The sequence below is a fragment of the Rhipicephalus microplus genome, chromosome 3, assembly GCF_043290135.1.
Source record: "Rhipicephalus microplus isolate Deutch F79 chromosome 3, USDA_Rmic, whole genome shotgun sequence".
Lineage (NCBI taxonomy): Eukaryota > Metazoa > Arthropoda > Arachnida > Ixodida > Ixodidae > Rhipicephalus > Rhipicephalus microplus.
The window spans coordinates 89,727,199-89,747,038 of record NC_134702.1 but is presented as its reverse complement, the minus strand read 5'-3'; the positions used below and the strand labels follow the sequence as shown (position 1 = coordinate 89,747,038).

The following is a 19,840-nucleotide window of genomic DNA, read 5'->3' as shown; positions in this document are numbered from 1 at the left end:
TCGTGAGGCAGTTCGTGAGTCCGGGTGAGAAAACTACTAGTCAGTGTGCATCCACGCGAGTACGATACAACAAAATATTCGCGAGTCCGAGTCTGAGTGAGAGCTAGACATACTTATTGAGTGAGTATGAGTGATCTCCAACGTTTTGCCTATCTTTCTTAAAGGAAACGGACTTGGCGTCGTGTTTATAGACATTTTTTTCACGTGACTAATTATTTGTTGGCATGTGTGTGGTTTTTTGCCTCTTTTTTGTTACTTTACTCTTCCCTCTCATTCTTTGTTTTCTCCTGTTTTAGTTTCCTCTATGTCTACCATTTCAGAAGGAGCAGGCGGCCTTTGTGCCCCATAAGTGAAAGTTTTCAGCCTGTTCGCTCCCAATTTCCTCCGTGTGTTCGTGTTCTCTCTGTGCACAAATAAATAAATAAATAAATAAATAATCTATATTATCTAGGCGAAGATGATCTGTTAGTTATCGTGTCAGAGCTTAACGAACGAGATGCTGGTCCTGATGTGTGGGCACCTATGGCTCTATGTTGAGGTATTTCTTACACCCTTCATGCAAATACAGAAGCGCTTCTTGTTCCTCTCAATTGCATGGAAATGTTTCAGCGTCATGATGCGAACTGCCGATGAATACTACATTCGGCCTTACTACCATGCCGTGTGCTACTTTGGGGGCTGCATCACGTACCTGATCAAGGAAGACTTCAGGGAAGCACGGATATGCAAGGTATTGGCAAAACTTTGCACGTTAGGAAGTGACGTAAGATAAAAATGTATTTGGAATCATCTTTAATTAATACAGTGGTTCTTGAACAGATGGTTTGTACTTGAAGTTTTTTTTACAGGTGCATAGACGAGCTTCTGTAATTTTATCGTTTTCCATACAGCACTCCATTTACCATATGTGACCGTCACGTGACACATTTTGATGTATCTTTCAAAATAGAACTGTGATGTATCTGAAAAAATTGTGGTAATTTTGAGGAGATATGCCCCATTTCTCGACGTGCAATGCCGGAAAAATAAGTTGACAAGAGACAACAAATACAGGGACATATCCAACAATTTACCACAAGAAAGGGCATCTGGCGCACGCAAATGCGCATGCGTCAAGGCGACGTGGCATGGCGTTCTCGCGTCAACGTAACCTGGCGAAGGCGACATCGTTACTTTCAAACGGCGCTGGCTGACCTGATCCCTGCACCGCACTCGCCATCTCTACTTGCGTAACGTTTTCTGCTTGGTGTAATTTATTTTATATATTGTCTTTGCTCTTCTTCAGCATAGCACATAAAAAACTTAAGACTCGCTGTTTTGGTGCAAACCATAATAAAATAGGATACTTTGTAACAAAACTACTGCTCAGTGCAACTTGTCAGTTTTATTAAAATATTTTCTTGTAGTAATAAATGTAGTGAGAACCAATAGACAATCAAGCCAATGAAAGGGTAGTGGTCTGTTTGTGTTGTAAATATTATATATTTGTGCATATAATAATCTGGTCAGAAAGACAAGCTCTCGTTTTGTCACCTTAAATTTCTTCTTTTTGTACCATAATTACTACAGGTTACAGCACCTCTACTTTCCTTGGGTTGTTTGTCTATTGGTTCTCATTAAGATTGTATCTAACAGAGAAAAGGAGTATTCTTCGCTTAGTGGAGTAATATATATATATATATATATATATATATATATATATATATATATATATATATATATATATATATATATATATATATATATATATATATATATATATATATATATATATATATATATATATATATATATCCACTGAGGGCAGTAATGTATGATTCGCCTTCATTTTTCCAGAGGCTGCTGCAGGCTGGGTGGTGCGGGTGTGTGACCTGCGGCTTGTTCTGCGTATTTGTGAAGTTCGCCTGGGTCACTAGCTTCGATGCCGTGCCACACGGTGTGACTCTCTCGGCGGCATTCTTCGACCGCATCCTCTGGACGCTCTTTTTAGCATGGATCACTCTCGCATGCAGCACCGGCCGAGGTGGTGAGGAAACGAGATTGTTTTTACGCGCAAGCGTACGTGCTTCATATGCCAAATGCATGCCGTGCAGTGTATCGTCTTAGAAGTCTACTTTGCCAACATATTTGTCCCAGAAATCTTACGTTGTGGTTCTGCATGGAAATCAAGCTTCCCCCTCTTTGGTGCTGCATGGGAAGAAATAAAATGAAGTTCCGTAGAGGTGCAATGTGGAGTCAAGTTAGCAGATTGTAATATTGCGTTTCAGAAGGCCACAATCGCACGAAACATTTGCAGCGCACGGACTGCGCAATGAGTGTATGATTTAGTGCTACTCTCTCATCACAGAAAGGATCAGTCATAATTCATAATCACCATAAACAACGTAGCAGGTGACAGGCGCGCACATCACCTTGATGACGGATATATAGTGTGCTTCGGTGTTCTTCTTGCCGTGCGCGTTCTAGGAGAACAGAGACGCAGAGGTGAGTAGAAGCAGCTGAAGTGTCACTGAGAAGTGAAGTGGACCAGTTAAGTGACAAGGCGATAAGAAGTAAAAAATAAGCGCGGTAGTGCTCACGTGCCACAGATTTAACCTTGGAGGTCGTGTGCCCTCCAAGCCTTAAGAGGAAAGTGTTCTGTGACTTTAATATTATTATTATTATTATTATTATTATTATTATTATTATTATTATTATTATTATTATTATTATTATTAGTGGGGTTTAACAGCCCAAAGCACCATATCACTGTGAGATACGCCGTTGTGTAGGGCTCCGAAAATTTGGATTACGTGGTGTTCTTTGACGTGCACCTAAATCTAGGCACACGGGCCTCAAGCATTTTGGCCTCCCTCAAAAATGCGGCCATCGCGGCCGGGATTGGATCCTGCGACGTGCGGGAAAATGTTTTAGGACGTGCTCCGCCAAGAATTGAAGTACGTAAGTGCCAGTGTGCACCTCTATGCATCCTATTCCTTGCCCAAGCTAAAGTTGGTTCCAAAGGCGCCGATGTCCTCCCAGACACCTTACGTGATAATATGGCGGCTTTTCAAGAGCGCCCAGTATGTCATTCAGGGACAAAAGATTGAACTACCCTAGAAACTGATGCCATTCTCCATGTATATCCAAAACCACTGAAGAGGATTAAGACATCCCGGTTAACCTAGCAGATATTCTATGGGTAATAGACGGCGGTCGGATAACAACGACGCGCTTGTGCGTAGTCTGCGTTCACGGAATGCAATCGCCATTGATACTTTTTGTGGCTTTATAATCATATGCGTTCATTCGCTATCTGCGCCCTCCGTTCTCTAATGCCAGTGAAAGAGCCGTGCCGCAGAGGGGCTCTTTCGCCGACGAAAGCAGTGGAAGGCCACAGGTGCGTCGCTCTCGGGAATCAACAGCATCTAGATGGAGCTGAATGAAACAGACGATCGGCAAGTGCGCTTTTACGTCCTCGTTAAAGAAGGCGGCGCAGTCAGCCCCTTTCTAGCAGAGTGTTGCCAGCCGGTCTGAGAACTGGCCCTGTCCTTCACTTCTTCAAGTTATTCTTTCTTCTTCGTGTAATCAACAAGCTATTTCTCGGTAAAACGTTTCTCATAGCTCGTGAGCCCGCGTGGGAAACCAAACTCTCCAGTTTTGACATAATTTCTTCACGTGCAGGTTCAGCAGTGTAAGTCTTGAGGGTCTCAGCGTTTTTCTTACGAAGTGTACAATTTTCAAAAACCCATTGATGGTAGGCAGAATCCAAAATACGCGTGCTTGTAAGGTGGATTCAAGCTATTTAATCCTGTCGTAGTGTGGTCAACGTTAATAATAATAATAATAAATAACAAAAAAATTAGTTCCAAATCTGCATATTACACCGCAAATGTCGTCGAAAGACGATAGTCTTGCGTCTAGAAAGAGTGAACAAATCGTTTATTTGATGTTATGTGCAAGAAAATCGGTGAATGGTATTCTCCAGGCACTGTGTAGAGTGCCTTGAGCGTGTAGCAGAGGCGAACGAGCACATCGAGGCATGTTAGACACAAGTGCCATCTGGCAGTCATCTTTGAAAACGAAGGCGTGCAGCCCGCGGAGAAAGATGCGCGGCAGTCCTGTCGAAAAGCGACGGACACACGGAGGAAGGAAAGGTAAGGAGAGGCCCTGACGTCACTCGTTGTGAAGCCGCGATGAAGCCGGAAGTCGGCCATATTGACTAGGCAAATTCTCCTCTCTTGTTTACATATGAATGCGAAGCAGAAGGCGTGACTCCCTCTCCGGCTCGGAAAGCACGTGGGCTGAGCAGCGCGTGAGTCGTGACGATCCGAAACTAATGGAACTGGGCTCATAACTCTGAGCCAGCGGGACACCTTCAGCGAAATCGCTTCGTCCGAGTAATAACAGGGAGTAACAGCTCGCCGACAACGGAGCAACTACGAGAGAACGCGCGCTATATGCACTGACAACGGCGAGTGCTTTCACGTCATTAATTCAGCAACTGTACAGACAACACGATCGGTCGTGCGCCTTCTTTGGTTGCATTCCGCCACGTGGCCGACGCAGCGTCCTGCCACTGTGTCCCGTGTTCTGCGTAAAACTCACCGGCGTCAGCATTCTGCGACGGTGGTGACTTTGAGCACGGTGCTAGTGACAGTTGAACGTGGTTGCTGTTACGTTGAGATTACATGCAATGCTGGTGGAGAGTGTACTAAGCGGAACAGAAAAGGTGTTTTAATACGCACATGCAAGTTGTTACTGTACATACACAACACGAAACTACGTATGTGCACATGGTCCTCACGGCGTCTTGCTGGGCTCAACAGCGTCTTCCGTTGTCACAAGCAGGAGCACTGCTCAACTGTCACTGACCTGCAAGGCGTTCGTCGTCATTCAGCTTCGTCATGGTGCCCAACGCAATTTCGCTGAACACTAACTGCTTCATCCGCGTCATCCGCCGCACGACACATGGATATGCACTTGTTCTACGCACTGTTGAAACCCCGTGATGGACAAAGAGATTTGTAAACGTTGCTAAGAGTAATGTAACAGCCAGGAGCACACTGCGTAACCAATAACGCGGTGCAGAGCACAGATATTGTCCGCCACGGCTCAGCACGAGACCTGGGGAGGCACACATTCCGCCGCCAGCCGCGGCCGCTCACTGCTAGACCAGCTTCACTGCGCAACACGTAACCATAGCAACGCCGCCATTGTGCCTAGTGAATATGGCCGCCACGATGTCATTTCCGCCACATTTTTTACGCCCTGCGCCGGCTGGGCATGCCCTCTCCTTACCTTTTTCCTTCCTCCGTGGACGGACAGGTGCCACCACCGTGACGTCGTAGCAAAGCGTTGGAAACAGCTTTTTGAGCATCGCGTGGCACTGTCAGCGCAGCGCGATTAAACGCTGCATTTCTTCGAGTTACTTGTGTGTGCCTCTTCTAGTATAAAGGCAGACATAGAAAACATCGAAGCGTTGTTGTGGCACCTCAGATATGCGCAATAATGGCTTTTTAATTGACAATCGCACAACTATAAACGCTCAACCTTGAGCAATATTGGTGGACGCTGCAGATGGAGTTGGCCGTTTGGTGCCGTTTGAGGAAGCGTTAGGGGGGACAAACAGACAAATGTACAGGCAGATAGACAGACAAAAACTTTTCCGTTGAATGTCCCCAAGAAAGACTATCGTCCTTAAAAATTTGTGCCGTGATGACGTTACCACAAGTTGCCTAGCAACCGATTGAACGAGTGCTCACGTGGCAGCTGTGCGGCCTGTCTCCATCGGTGGACGTGGTCGATAAGCACTGGCATGGAGGGTAACACGATCGTGTACAGCATGGGCGCAGAGTACTTTTCGCGGGCACATGGAGTTTTACCTCGTGGTTTAGGAGCTTCGTGGTTAACACGTTTTTGTCAAGGCATTAACTAGAACCAAAACGGTGATTTTTTTTGTCGTTTGTGGACAGTGTCGTTCGATTAGCAGCGATTCTAGTTCGCTGGTGCGTCCGCTGGGAACACTGTGTACAGTACTCACGTGGTGTAGCTCAGGTGCGACCGTTACAAGTTGAATGCTCTGGCAACAGGTGCTACCGGCTTGCTCACAGTGCTACGATGACCTCAGTAGCGTCGAAAGGCCACCGTCACGTTCTAGCCGGTAGCGCGCGACTGAAATACAATAAGATTACGAACGTGTAACTCCTCTCACAGATAAGAAGAGTGAAAGACTGGAAATTCCATGGAGCGAGGAGGAAATGGCTATCTCTTGAGGCAATCTCGAGAGAACCACGCATCGTTGTGAACTGTGAAGAATAGAGGGGTATTCGAACGAATACAATCCAATCCCTATTCATGTACCAAGTTTTGTTCTGGCTGCACACGCACGCTATACGCGAACAGCGTGTGTGTGCCCAGGTTACATGTAAATATACAACCCTTGCTAAAAGTTAACGGTGTCAATCTCGTTGATCTCTGTTGTCTGTTAGGTGTTCCAAACCAGCTACGGTCCTGGAACGCCTACGTTCAAAAGTATGAACCATATATCATAGAGTGGCGGAAACCAGTCGAATGAATACTGTTCTTTTCCCATCCTACTCGCTAATTTCATTCTCGGTTCACTTGTTCACTAAATGTGCAGCAGCTTGTTTGTGCCTTAGGTTGCTATACTAATTATGCAACAATGCTAAAAGCGCATTTGTTGTTTCCTGTCGATATTCGTTTTTGTCAGGAGTACTGACGCAACTGTTGTCCTGGAACGCCTACGTGCCCCTGAGCAAGCTCTCCTTCGGCGTCTACCTTATTCACGTGCCTTTCCTGAACATCATGTTTGACGGGTCCAGGGAGCGAATGTACTGGTCAATGTTCAATCAGGTGAGTAGTGTGCTTCATATTAAGAGCATTCGGAACGAGGGAACATGGAAAGTCTCGAGGTGATACTACACTCTTGTCTGAATCTTGTTTACTCCATGACGCTTAGCTTTTCACTTTTTAAAGCCCATGGTAGACGACCTTGATACTCTGTTTGAAGGGCCTGAAAGGCCAATGCGCCTTTAGTGGCGGAGGGCGAGACACTGGTATCTATAGGTTTAAACATCCATTAGAAAATCCACAGGCCATTTTAGGGGCGAAGCTCCTTATGGCGTGGCTTGGGAGTCCCTCATAGTACGTAACCACCAGTGGTACATACCCGAAATAGGTATAACATTTGACCTCCAAGGTGGTGCCGGTGAGGGATTTCATCTGTGCGTTGTTTAACAATAAAAAATAGTGCTCAATGTACATGCCAATGGCTGCTAATGGGGAGTGAGAGACAGAAGCATTCGGCTTTTAGTCAACGCGCACGCTGCGATCCCCATTAGCAGCGACTGGCAAGTACATTGAGCACTATCGGACAAAAAAGGGTTGCTACATTATACTCGCTGGGTGTAACCTCCTTAGTTTTAGAAACGTTTAGCGAGCGTTGAGCCGCAGGGCCATGAATACAATGAACTAGTATATACCATGAATGAATTCGAGGTGGTTAAAGGGGGGAAGCAGATACGAAGCGCAAGCCGTAAGAAATTATAAGCTGAATCCTCCTGTCTCTCATTTCACATTAGCAGCCACTGGCATGTACATTGAGCACTATCTGACAGGAAAAGGTTGCTACGTTATACTCGCTGGGCGTAACCTCCTTGGTTTTAGAAAGGTTTAGCGAGCGTTGGGCCGCAGTGCCATGAATACAGTGAACTAGTATATACCATGAACTAAAGGTGGTTGAAGGTGGGAAGTAGACCCGAAGCGCAAGCCGTAAGAAAGTGTGCGTGTGGCACCTCTCGTTTAGTCCTTGGAATGTCCACTGGCTGGCGGTGCTTCTATATGGGGAATATATGATAAAAAGATGCGAGATGGTGGGACTTGGAGTGTTGAATAGATGGACGAACGGACACACAGACAGATGCATGGATGGACGCATGAGCGGACGCAGGTGCGGATGCATGAACGAACGCAGGGACGGGCGCATGAACAGACGCATGGATGGTCACACAGACGGACGCATGGACGGACGAATGCTTCGCCCCACTCTCCATCATTCACTCCGTGGATATGCTGCAATTTTTTATTCGGTCAATACTATAGGCCCTATCAGATCACTTCATTTCATGAACAATGCTTCAAATCTTTGTCTGCTTTTCTGCGGAATTTCAGTGTGTTTCGATTTTAGACTGCGTAGCTCATTAGCCAAACGTGGACAAAGCTCTGTCTCGGATGGCGATATATGGTCACGCGTAACATTCAATTGATAGTTACATACAACAAGAGCTTGCTCCGCGTTGCAAGCGCTGAGACTCAATTCACGCGAGGTGCAATTTGAACAGGTTTTTTTGCCGTGACGAGACAAATAAGGATGCCATAGCAAGAGAGCGACACGACGGCAGCCAATTAAGCTGTCCCGTTGTCCCCACATTAATTAACATTATTGAACAGAAAATGTAGGTGGATGGCGACAGGCTGCAACGTCCCTCTCGGCCGAGACAGCACACGCATGGTCTGAATCGAGCTACCAGCTATGCGGCTTCAGCTTCGCAACCAGCGCAGTCGTGATGAATGACGATGTTAGTGAGCGCATATGTTGATGCTATAATGCTGATGACATCTTTTTTTGCGAAGAAATTTAGGTGTATAGTATTGCCACTTCCTCATATGGAACACCTGGGAGGGAATGAAAAGATAAACGAAATAACGCTGTTGCAAATACAGTACTAATAGTGATAATAAATACAGAAAAAAAATCACAGCATATCCACGGAGTGCATGATGATGAGTGGGGTGAAGCGTCCGTCCGTCCGTTCTTGCTTCCATCCGTCTGTGCGACCGTTTGTGCGTCCGATCGTTCATCCATGCGTCCATCCGTCCATCCGTCTTTGCATCTACCTCTCTGTCCATCCATTCGTCCGCCATCTCGCATCTTTTCATCACATGTGCAGCATATAGAAGTACCGCCATCCAGCGGACATTCTAAGGACTAAACGAGAGGTGGCACACGCACACTTTCTTACGGCCTGTGCTTCGTGTCTACTTCCAACCTTTCACCGCCTCTAGTTCATGGCTATTATCCGTTATATACTAGTTCTCTATATCCAAAGAACTGCGGCTCAACCCTCGCTAAACCTTGCTAAAAACAAGGAGGTTACGCCCAGCGAGTTAACCGTGGCAACCCTTTCCGGTCTGATAGTGCTCAAAGTGCATCCTTCTGATATAAGTTTTTTTTTAGTAAGCATCAAATTGAAGGAAAACTTCATTGAAGATGAAGCCACCAATATTCGTCTCTGTAAGTTATTTCTGGAGAAACAACTATCTTTTTTATTCACGATTACCGTGCGCGGGTTTCCTCCTGAATTAACCAAAAGTGGGCGCGTGCCGCTCCTCTAGTACAATCGTCGAGGTGCCTACCAAGTACTACTACACCTACATACATCGCGGACGCACGAGCCACGGCATAGGTATCTTCGCCCCCAAAAGCTAGGTAGAAATAGTGCTATTTTTTCTCAAGTTGAGACGCGGAATTCATAGACGGTAAAGTATGAACTATAGGTGTCACTGCAATATAGTACGTAGCAACAAGACATCGAAGAACTACATACAGATCATATCACCACTTCTCTAACAAAACCACGAACGAATGTGCGCGTATCGTTGCAACTATGATCGGCTTGCGTCCTTCCGAACAATTCATGAGCGAAATTTTAGGCCTGTGTCTTTCTGCTTAATTTTTTAGGGTGAAGTTCCTTATGGTATAGGGCACTCCGTCCATCCGGCGTGGCCAGTACAGCATGTCCACAGACAGACAGACAGACAGACAGACAGACAGACAGACAGACAGACAGACAGACAGACAGACAGACAGACAGACAGACAGAAAGTCAGAGAGACAGACAGACAGACAGACAGACATGTGGACGGACGTACGAACAGACAGACAGACAGACCGATATGTGGGCGGAAGTACGGACATACATACGGACAGACAGACAGACGGACGGACGGACGGACGGACGGACGGACGGACAGACAGACAAAGCGACAGACATACGAAGAGACAGACAGATGAACGGACGGACGGACAGACAGACTGACAGAGAAAGAGACAGACATAACGATGGACGGACGAATGAACAGACAGACAGACAGACAGACAGACAGACAGACAGACAGACAGACAGACAGACATGTGGACGGACGTACGAACAGACAGACAGACAGACAGATATGTGGGCGGAAGTACGGACATACATACGGACAGACAGACAGACAGACAGACAGACAGACAGACGGACGGACGGACGGACAGACAGACAGACAAAGCGACAGACATACGAAGAGACAGACAGATGAACAGACGGACGGACAGACAGACTGACAGAGAAAGAGACAGACATAACGATGGACGGACGAATGAACAGACAGACAGACAGACAGACAGACAGACAGACAGACAGACAGACAGACAGACAGTCAGACAGACAGACAGACAGACAGACAGACAGACAAATGGACGGTTGGACATTTCGCCTCACTTATCATTATTCACTCCGTAGACTTGCTGTGATTTTTTCTTGTCATACGTAGTGAACGAGACATTCTTTTTATTGTTCTTCCAATTTCAGGTCACGCTGCTGTTCGCTCTGATTGTCTGGTGCTTCCTGCTTTCCTATTTGGCTTTCCTCCTTTGCGAGGCACCGACAGCTGGCTTAGAGAAGGTGATGTTCGCCAGACTTATGGAACGAATGCGAAAGAAAGAAAGAACAAACAGGGGCAAGACAGATGCTGGAAACATCCAAAATGACGGAGGGGATTCTAGAAAACGGGATAGCGCACACATGACGTTCTTTCAGATAGTTAGCCAAAAGTTTTCCATTACGAAGACACTGGTCCGAAGACGAAGCATAAGCGATGGGACGAAAACAAGTAGAACAAGCACAGATGCGAACGAAATCTCACGCCTGTGAGTGTACAACGAGTACAAACGTGATTTCCGTTTGTACAGACCATGCGGTTATCAAATGCGGTTTCGCAGAGCCAGGTCCTGCAGAAAAAAAAAATTGGCAGGGTGAGGTCTGATATCTTCCCATTTCAATGTCCTGCTCCGAAATCTGCAGTTCAAAAAAAAAAAAGGAAATTACCTCAGCTGGCCCAATGCCCCAATTTAAAACCAAGCCTGCTACACCAGTCGCAATAGCTCTACATTTACTTCGCATCTTCTATTTTTCCTTTTAATCCGCCAGCAATACCCCCCCCCCCCCCCCACAACCTCTGAGGTCCTCACACGAACGGGACCGCAATCGCTTCCACCAGTCCAAAAGGGGGTCCCTACCCATCGAACGCTCAGAAGCACTACTCTAGGCAATGGAGAGTCCTTATTCCAGTGCGGAATGTTGCTCAATAGAAAGCGCACCACGTTTCAGAAAGGTCCTCAACCACTTTTGCAAGTGACAATTGAATGGACCTCGGTATCAAAGTTTATTGCATCACCAATCGACACCCACACAAATTTCTCGAATCCGCGAGGAACGAGTGCAGCTACAAAAATGCATCACCAGCTTCAAGCTCTTTGTTTTATCACTCGTTCCCGAGAGCACACTGGAGGTTGCACAAGGAAGGATCACAAGGGTCCAAAATGTTACGTCAGCACCGGTCATGAGATTCAGAGCACCTAATTGAGCACCTTCGCTCTCTCTCCCATTGTGATACCTGAAGGCGCTACCATGGCTACTATATGCTGGAGGACTATGAAGCACGGCACCGGCGTGGGGAAGAATGACATATCATTCAAACGTCACTTTGACTTTAGGTTGGCTATTGGCCAAATGCATGCTATCGGTGGTTCGATGCCAGACAGAAGGCGCTGGCAGCTCGGAAGGAAGTGAGGGGAAATCGCTGCACAAAAAAGAATACCTGAGAAAATGGCAGCCTGTCGCACCGCATCTTAACTCTCCTTGACGTTCAAGACTGTATGACGGTCGCTGAGCTGTTAACGTTCTGAATTTCGTACAACTTTTTTCTTACCTAGACGGTCTGGTGGTTCATGCCCCCTAAAAAAAACCATTGGCTTCCGCTGCCAGTGATCAGCCATCCGGGTTGGCGAGGTGAAAAGTGCTTTGACAGGCGAATCATCAGACGCCTACAAAATGTTCATTATATTGTTGTTTTATAGTTGGCAGCACAGTATTTTATGTTTGCCCTTTCCCTGGTGTAATATACGCTAGATGGCGTGGTGGCCCATGTTTTGTAATTTTCAGTAAGTGTTTTTTTTATTTAATGGCGAAGTGTGCACTATCCCGTTTTTTTTTTTTTGAATAACATATACGTCGCAGAAAAAAGCGCGGCTGGGCGGATGAAGAAATTCCGAGTCTTGTGTTCGACAGAGACCCAGAAAGTGAAGTCTGCAATGATGACGATGTTCTGTTAGACAGTGGGGACTGCCAAACTAATTAAAGTGGTAGTGATGAAGAAGAGAATGTGTGTTCAGCCGACGCCTCGATGAATGCTTCGCACACATTTCCAAAGAAACACCGGATTGAAAACTGGCAACGGGAAAAAAAGATGACAGTGTTAATACTGAAATTGTTAAGCGCCTTTTCAGCGTTCATCAGATATGAAGATTTTGATAGAGCATCAAGTGGCTGCAAATACGAGTGCTTTAGCAATGTTCTACGCGCTTCTCGGAGAGGAGATTTGGGCTCATTTTCGAAGAGACATCTGTGCCCCTCCACCATGACCCTAGGCGTATCAGCCGGGGTGGGGGTAAAAAGAGCGCAAGCCCCCCCCCCCCCCCCCCGGGAAAAGTTGGGAGGTTGTGCCCCCCCCCCCCCCACTTGACAGTGGTCACTGTCGGCTGCACGAAAACGAACAACTAAGGCGAAGTTTTCCTTCACCGCAGCAGTCACTCAATTATATTGTTACGAGTAAATGAAAATGTTACCAGGGAATGTTTTATTATGGTAAGAACTTTCTAAAATTTCCGCTGTGACAAATGTTCTTCAAGGCTCTATGAGGTGCGATACTGAAGCTATATAACTGATGTGAACCGGACACGACATCCATCTGTATAGTAGGACTACACATTAAATGTTTATCTTTTTGTTATAAATTTGGATAGCTAGTATAGTAACCGTAATCACTTTGCACCAACTTGATGTCTGTACAGTACCTCTTTATCGAAGCAGATTCAATACAAAATGTTGCTAAAAACTGACCACATTTCCCTTTTTACACTATTGAGCGAGCACTGTGTATGTATAAAAAAGATCAAACAAAGTGCAATTGCGTTGACGAAGTTCTCTCTCTTTCTTTTGATATATATATATATATATATATATATATATATATATATATATATATATATATATATATATACATACATATATATATATATATATATATATATATATATATATATATATATATATATATATATATATATATATATATATATATATATATATATATATATATATATATATATATATATGTGTGTGTGTATATCCCGGCTGACGAGTGAGTTTGGTTGTTTGCCCCCGAACTCACGAAAGAGTTGGTACGGCACTGACCATGACTGACGAAAACCGCCTGTTGATGGCCTCACCCATGCGCTTACAAGCCGCCGAATGTGCTCATTTTCCTCGCGACATCCTGACAAACAAAGACAAGCAGAATCTACCAATACTTTGCTTAGTTTGTAAGGCACAGGGCAGAAAGTCCGAGAGCCGATAGGACGGTGAAAAAAGGTGAACTGCCTGTTCACATGCCCGTGTGTTTTAAACGTTTTCACACACGTAAACCATACTGAAGCACCTAATGCAGTCAAGCATGTGAATGAAGCAATGTTTGTTATTTCACGCCGGTATTTACTGATTTTATCGTGGTTTAGATGCACCAACCCATGCCGCCAGTGAGGAGCACGGAAGACAATGGGCTAAATGGCAACAAGTTGAAACTAGAGTTATCATCTTCGTACGCGTATCCACCTCTCTATATACAGACGAGTTGCGAAACTTGGGAAACAGCTTTGTTGCACCACTGCAGCTCATGCAAAATTGTTACAAGCTGCGACGCGTTCGCGAGTCGACTATTGGTATTCTGCCAAACTACGTGCTGCATTATTAATGGAGCCCACAATCGTGCGTGCCGTGCCATGAGTCACCAACGTTTCGACGCTCTGAAGCGAAGGTGGCGGACTCGTTTGTCATGAGGTGTCTCTCTCTGTGTGCATTAATTCATTGCGGAGCTATTACAAAGTGAAAAGTAAGTTTATCTAGTTTCCGAGCATAAAAATATGAAGGAGATGCTATCGCTATTTCTTGTGTTCGGAATAGATGCCTATTTTCTCTTTATCTTCTCAGGTAAAATGAAATTAAAAAAAAACAAATTACAGCATATCCACAGAGTGAATGACGATGAGTGGGGCGAAGCGTCCATCAGTTTGTCCGCGCTTCCATCCGTCCGTCCATGCGTTCATCCGTCCGCGCGTGGAACAGACAGACATTCAGGCAGACAGACAAACAAACGACGGACGGACGTGGCCAGTGGATGAATCAAGGTTTGCCGATGAAACCCTCCAAGGCTTCGCCCCACTCATCATCATTTACTCCGTGGATATTTTGTGGGTATGCTGTGAGGTGTTAACCACATACATGCATACAAACAGGTGACGACCGACCCAAGCCTTAAGGAGCTTCGCCTCTAAAAATTATAGTCCTGTGTTCAATGAGTTAGAAAGTTTTCACTTCAATACATCGCGCTTATTCTTAACACATATATAATTTGGATATATTTCTTTCAATAGTGATCATAAAGAGCTTCCAAGCTCTTTCATTAGAAGAATTTCCCGATGAACGATTGGTAGATGTCTTGATGTGTATTATGTGCAGCGCAAAAAACTGAGGACAAACGTTTATAGGCTGACACTTACTTCCAAATTCATTCATTGAAAAGCAGGAAGCCAGCTTCTATAAACTCCTCGATAAGCATCATGGGTGAGTAGACTAAACAAAAAACAGAATCTCTTTGTCAGTCATATGCAAACTTGGAGCACTTGCCGAGTTGGTCTTTCATTGCCTTGTGATTCATATTTCATGCCCGTGGGCCTAATAATTTGACTAGTGAAAACTTCGCTCTGTATCCAAAACAACGGTGATGCTGCTGGAGCCTTTGCCTATACGCCTGCGACGTGCCTAGGATAGCCTCGCAACAGTGATACACACGCCCTTGTAGTCATCACTGCATTAACACGTCGTAGATGACACACGGTCAATACGAAAAAAAAAATTAGCTTTAAACAAGCAGTTTTGAACCGTAGACGACGCGTCAGGGTGTGGATGCGTTGAGACAGCTAAGGGTCTGTTTGCTTCTCAAGGTTGGAACAACTGCGCAAAACGAACGTTTTTTTTTTTTTATGCGAAGCACCTCTTTGACTGCCCCATGCAACGCTGTCCGTTTGTGTTTCCGTGCCAGCGCACCGCACCACACTCCCCTCTTCGCAAGTATTGGGGTGGGGCCAAGTAGGCCACGGCTTCCCTCACAGTGCGCGGTGACGTCACATCTTCCTTACCTTCCGCGTGCTTGCCGCGTGTCACCTCTCTCTCGCTTCACCCTCTCTCAACGTTCGAGCGCACATCGAGGGAACACTCCGCTCGTTTATCTGCGATGGAGAGGACGCCGGAAAGCGAAGCTTCTTCGCCCGCCGAAACATGCGCCTAAGCAATATGGCCTAACCCAGCCGTCGCCAGCATTGTGAGGGTTAGCAGAGCCGATCCCGTTCGCGAATGGCGACGTTGATGGCGACACCAACGAGGCGCGAGCCAGGAAAGCCAAACGCAAGCGTCGGCGGCGGAAGGCCAATCACATCAACGAGGCGCGAGTAAAAAACGCTGATCGCATCCGTGCGTAGCGCTGCTGCTTCGCAGCCTATCATGGTTTTTTTCCTTTGGGAGATGTTCATTTTTTAGGGGCGAAGCTCCATAAAGTGGCATTCGTTCGTTCCTCGTTGTATCGCGTAACATGTCTTACGCTTTGACCTGCATGGTGGTGCCGGTAGGGTATTTCTCTTGTGCGTTGTTGAACAATAAAAATTCGCGGCGTGCTCGTCAACTAAAACCTGAATTCTCCTGTCTCTCATTCCTCATTAACAGCCATTGGCATGTACATTGACACTATCTGAGAAGAAAATGTTGCTACGTTATACTCGCTGGTCGCAACCTCCTTGGTTATAGAAAGGTTTAGCGAGCGTTAGGCCGCAGTGCCATGAATGCAGTGAACTAGTATATACCATGACCTCGAGGTGGTTAAAGGAGGGAAGTAGACACGAAGCGCAAACCGTAAGTAAATGTGCTTGTCCCACCTCTCGTTTGGTTCTTGGAATGTCCGCTGGATGGTGGTGCTTCTATATGCGGAATATATGATGAAAATATGCGAGATGGTGGTACTTGGAGTGTTGACTAGATGGACGAATGGACACACAGACAGATGCATGAATGGACGCACGGCTGGCTGCACGGACGGATGAACGCATGGACGGACGCATGGATGGACGCAGGGGCGGATGCATGGACGAATGCAGGGATGGACGCACGAACAGACGCACGCACGGAGGGGCGGATGGACGCATGGATGGTCACACAGACGGACGCATGGACGGAGGGAATCAAGAACGAATGGATGGACTAATGCTTCGCCCCACTTTACATCATTCACCCCGTGGATATGCTGTCATTTTTTGTTTGTGGTTTCTGTGCACTGCGTTGACGAAAAATTCTCTAAAGGGACAACCATGCTCTTACCTATCATTGCATTGTAAAGAGTGCGGCTTTGCACCCTTGTTTAGTGGTAGGGTAGTTAAATCTAGATTCAGGGACAAGGTAGCCTGGGAAATCGAGGAGGCGTATTTCATCAAAAAAGCCGGTGATTCATGTGTCGCGAAACCCTCCATTATGTTACTTGCCGCTGAGGTAGCTTTTCCGGAAGCGAACCATTAATACAATCTGACTGCTCATCTAATCTTTTCTTTCACTGTACGAGTTCTCGTAACCGCATATACATTTTTTCTCCAATAATGTTTCAGTTATTAGTGTGCGCCGGGTTCAGGTGTCTTCCCTTTGTACTTCAATGTTTTCACGCAACTGAGTTAAGAGGAGTTATTAACTCACCCAGCAGTCAGTGCTTTTCAACGATAAAAATAAACACTCTAATGAAGACACTGTTCAGAAAAATCAAATAAAAAGACTGAAAACAAACAAACAAACATGAATCCGTGCAAAAGGGAAAGAATAAAAAGACAAGACGAGAATCTTGAAGTGCGAGTGAAAAATAAGGGGACTATACACAACTAGGTATATAGAAACCTTGCGGAAAGAGAGATAACAGAAGAATCTGTATATTGTGAAAAACCATGGTAATGCCAGTACAGAGTTGAAACAAAAACAATGAAAAACATCCAGATCATGAAAGTTAACACTATATAGACTTTGTATTCTGTGAACAGTAGAGTGTTCAAAGAAGTTGGCAGGTTCGTGGTACGGCCGATTCTCTCTCGTTAACCTACGTGGAACCCGGAAACTTACACAACTGAAAAGTAAAGGGCAGGCTTTCATACTGTGATCTAGTTTGTAAAGAAATAACAGGCCAGTGTAGTTTTGTCGGCAGTGGAGTGATGGCAATAATAATAATCTGGCAGTGTTAGAACGAGATTCAGAGTTATTTCTAGCAAACCGACGGTGGTAAATGCTTATAAATTTTTCTGGACTGTCTCAGTGGCATCGCTGCCAGAATTAGATGTGCCATTACACATCACAGATTCAAGTTGAGAAATAAATGTTGCAGCGTACACCCACTTTCTGCGCCAACAACCCGGGTTCGATTCCCATTCGGGAATGGTAAAATGGGGAGCTCCGGAAATTCGGACCACCTGGGGTGCTTTAACGTGCACATAAATTAAGGTTCATGGGCCTCGAGTACTTTGGCCTCCACCGAAGGCTTAATCACTGCTGTACACAAGATTACTATACTTTACATAACTTTAGAATCTTTTGCACACTAAAAGTCATTCTGGCGTTCTCTTATGAATGTTTGTCAGTAATATTTCTTTCGAATTAAATGTTAAATATTAAAACTGCTTTGAAATTAGTCATCTTATTATACGAAAACCCTTACAGTGGCATTCGTTTCATGTTGACTTTGGTGCGATTACGGCTCGATTCGTATTTCACTATATATATACTTCGTAATGCCTCCATAATTGACCCCAATATTAACGATACACCAAGCCTAATAACTAAACAAAGAATGTCCGCTTCGGGAAGACTGCTCAACACGTACTCTGAAGATTGCTTGTGGCTATATGCTTGATGCAAAGGTAGATGAATGCACCAAAAGCAAGACAGTCATAATTTGCGAACTAATGAAAAGAAAAACCCACTTAGATATCGCTAGTTTCGACTCCTTACAGTTTGCACGCGTATTCTGCATTCGGTGGGCCGAGCTATTGTGAAACAGGTGACACGTCAACCTTTTTGGAAAATGTGCGTAACAGAAATTGATCCGGTGGTCCAATTCGGAATGCTTTTTCTGCACTATACGTTGTCCGTGGCTCCACAGTGCAGACCGAGATGAGAATAGAAATGCCGTAGTTACCATCAACATCGAAATTCAGGTGGAGTCTTTAAAGTGGTTTTACGGCCAACCAAGTAGAAGCGAAATTTGAAAAACTGCACTAATACGCAAAGTCTCATTGCGGCTCTCAAGTGTGTTGTAATAAAAGCGGCTAAAAGCGGGGGATTATGACAGACACAAGGAGTCATTTTAAAGACGATAGTATTTCCTGGGATACTTCAACGCAAACATTTTGGTCTGTCTGCTTGTCGGCCTTTCTCTTTGCCTGTTTGTCAAGCGAGACGGCTCAAGTACGCCCACACTCACAGCGCCCCCCATCATTTATTGCTCTTCTTTCTGCGTTCATACTTGTGCAATTGTCGATTAGAAAGCAATTATTGCAGATATCTGAGGCACATTATCAGCACATCTTTGTTCTCTGGTGTTTTTACTAATACCAGAAAATGCATACATAAGTAAATCTGAGAATCTGAGTACCGTTTATTAGACTGCACAGACAATGCGACGCTATGCCTGAAAAGGCGAGTTTTCTACGCTATGCTAAGACAATACAGTGCTGCTACTTACCTTGAAATCTAAAAAAAATGTGGCCTCGAATATTGTGCGTGCCCACTGCGTGCTCGCTATAACGGAGGTCATCCTTCCGTTTTCTGAGATTGCCACGCGATGGCGCTCATGTAACACGCATTGTAGGTATACCTCGATGCGCACGCCCTTTTGAAGGATGGAGTCCCACTTCAAAGGAGTGAGTGGCGCCTTCTGATCGGTGGCCGCTATTCGGCTTCCCCTGTCTTGTCATGGCTGATTGAATGAGACATGTGCGTGGGATTTTCTCAAGAAAAATATCCGAGTTAGGCGTGCTACAGTGCAAAAACCGTTCGCGAAATGGCTATAGGTTGTTCAGATTTCCAAATATCTGAAAAGGCGACACTTGTCGCTGGTAATGATCAAGCGCTACAAGTGGCACCCAACGGACCATTCGTGTTTGCGCAGCTTAAGTTATGCCATATAAGCATTTCGATAGTTATAACTTAAAACACTGCCAAACGGGCGCTTTTGATCGCCATCGAGCCTGATGCGAATGACTTTCTTACGCCAGCTCCAGAAGGACGCCAACCACTGTTTATAAATTTGATACCAATCGGGCTTAACCATGATCACCAGTGCAGCAGATGCTACACACGTACATTTGCGGGCTCTTCACATACGT

At 45.4% G+C, this 19,840-nt stretch overlaps 1 protein-coding gene across 1 annotated transcript in view; it reads left to right on the top strand.

The window, feature by feature from the left end:
- LOC119160008 (nose resistant to fluoxetine protein 6-like) overlaps positions 1-11,083 on the top strand; it is a 33,214-nt gene extending 22,131 nt beyond the window's left edge. The window contains exons 7-10 of the mRNA XM_037412769.2: positions 610-730; positions 1,837-2,026; positions 6,713-6,855; positions 10,632-11,083. Coding sequence (XP_037268666.2) covers positions 610-730; positions 1,837-2,026; positions 6,713-6,855; positions 10,632-10,973 — 796 coding nt within the window. The 3' untranslated portion in view covers positions 10,974-11,083. The remainder of the gene's footprint in view (positions 1-609; positions 731-1,836; positions 2,027-6,712; positions 6,856-10,631) is intronic.
- Positions 11,084-19,840: the final 8,757 nt, after the last annotated feature.